A 2500-nucleotide genomic window follows, 5' to 3' on the forward strand; every position below is an offset into this window, starting at 1 on the left:
AAAATAAATTATTTAAAAATTTTTAAAAAAAAAAAAAAAAAAAAAAAAAATAATTTATTTTTTAAATTTTAAAAAAAATAAAAAAAAATATAATAATTAAATTTTTTTTTTTTTTTTTTTTTTATATAATTAAAAAAAAAATTTATTTTTTTTTTTTTTTTTTTTTTTTTTTTTTTTTTTTTTTTTTTTTTTTTTTTTTTTTTTTTTTGTTGGTTCTTATCCTTATGTTTTAATTTTTTTCTCTTTTAAAATATTGAACTCATGAAGTCTATTCAAATAAAATAATAAATTTTTCTTTTTCTTTTGCTTTATTTTTTTTCTGGCTTTTTTTTTTTTTTTTTTTTTTTTTTTTGTTGGTTCTTATCCTTATGTTTTAATTTTTTCTCTTTTAAAATATTGAACTCATGAAGTCACCCTATTTTAGAAAGTACTCCGAAAGGATTCTTTCTCTTTTATGTAACAACAAAAAATGCGGGACTCATACACATATACGATCTTACAAAAAAATGTTTAGCACCTTAAATAATGTCGTATCTAATGAGGAAGAAAATAAAAATATTCAAGATGCACACGCAACAGATTCTAACAATGAAATTATTATTGAAAAATATAAAAATTTGATAAGAAATACAAAACTCATCAAAGACATAAAAGAAAAAAAAAATAATTTTCAACCAAATGGACAAATAAATCAAACTAATTCTTTTCCCTCCCCAAAAAAAAAGGAAAAAATAAAAAGTAAAACCATCATAAATGATATAATAAATATTAATGACACCAATTTAGATAGTTCACAAAATAATTTAAATAAATCACAAAATGACTCATGTAACAATTTAATGTCTTCTAAAGATGAAAAATATGTTATTCTGAAAAAACAAATTACAAAAGAATTTATTCATCAAGTATTTTTGCCACATGTGGAATCGCAAATAATATATCATCTAAAAACATACACTCCTGATCAAATAGTAAACATTTTTCAAGTATATTCATACTTGTATTATTATGATAAAAAAAAAGAAATGATAGATCAATTATTAGAATATTTAGAATATAGATTAGATTGTTTTAGTGTCCACAATGTATTATTAATATTAGAACCTTTGTATATATTGAATCAAACTAATAATATATATATATATAGGTTAATAATAAATTATCTTTATAAAATTGAAGATAAATTAAATATATATAATTATATAGGAATATCCAGAGTCTTTACAAAAATTTTAATAGATCTTTACTTTAAAGAACAAGAAGAAAAACAAAAGGGTCATAATTTATTGTCTATAAAATTTATATTAAAATATTTTAAAGAACAAAAATTCAAAAAAAAAATTACACCAAACGAAAGAAGTATTCCACATATAGAATATATTACAAATTTTATGTTACAAGTTATAGATAAAATAGAAAAGCAATTAGATTTATTATCAGCAATTGAATTAACAGACTTGTTAAGTGTCATGTCGAATTATTCATATAAAAATAATTATTCCAAATATTATATTCCATTAGAATATAAAAACAATACAACTATGCAACAGAATAATGAATTATCGTTGGATATATCAAATGAATGTATTCATGTAATACATCAAAACAATAAAAAATTATATATATATAATTTATCAACAGATAATTCATATCTATTCAAAGAAAATATTATAGCTTTTCTTATTGTTAATAGAATAATACAAAAATATACAGAATTAACTACTCTACATAAAATTACAAATATGCATAACTTAATTAAGCTGTCTATATATGATGATCAATATATCAAATTAATAGAAAATGATATAAATAATTATCATTATATAAATAATATACATCATAAATATTTATCCTTATTAACATGGTGTCTATTCAAATATAATATTTTATATAAATATATAAACAAATTAAAACCAATACTTCAACAAAATATTTACAATTTTAATGCTAAAGGATTTGCAAGACTATCTCATGCAATTTATGAACATAAAGATATTTTATATCAAATAGCAAATAATTTGATAAAAAATATTAACCAAATGAATATTAATGAATTTCTATGCTTTTTCTATTCTCTAGTTTTACATGATTTATTACCATATCAAATACTAAATCAAAAGAATAATAAAGACATGATGAATTCTGTACATGTAAATCATAATACCAAGGACATACACACAACAGGCAATGATAATATAATAAATATATTAAACAAAAATATTAGCAATTTAAATAAAAGGGATATATTACATAAATGCTTACAATATATTGAGAAAAACAAAAGGGATATGAACAAAGAACAAATGGTAAAAATAGTACAACTTTTAAAAAAAAAAAAACAACAAAGGTATTTATATATATTGGACATGTTACCAGATGAGTGGAAAGGTATGCTTCACTTGATAAATTGAAAAATATCACTAAACGGGTTTAAAATGATAACTCTTCTCACATAAATGAAAATATATATATATATATATATACATACATATACATACAT

General features: G+C 18.9%; 1 protein-coding gene across 1 annotated transcript; it reads left to right on the plus strand.

The window, feature by feature from the left end:
- Window positions 1-404: 404 nt before the first annotated feature.
- PGSY75_0108100 (hypothetical protein) lies at window positions 405-2411 on the plus strand (the record flags this gene model as incomplete). The annotated part of the gene is made up of 1 exon (XM_018783636.1): window positions 405-2411. The coding sequence occupies one exon, from the start codon at window positions 405-407 to the stop codon at window positions 2409-2411; it is 2007 nt and encodes a 668-aa protein (XP_018643920.1).
- Between the last annotated feature and the right edge of the window lie 89 nt (window positions 2412-2500).

This window comes from Plasmodium gaboni, chromosome 1 (genome assembly GCF_001602025.1).
Source record: "Plasmodium gaboni strain SY75 chromosome 1, whole genome shotgun sequence".
Lineage (NCBI taxonomy): Eukaryota > Apicomplexa > Aconoidasida > Haemosporida > Plasmodiidae > Plasmodium > Plasmodium gaboni.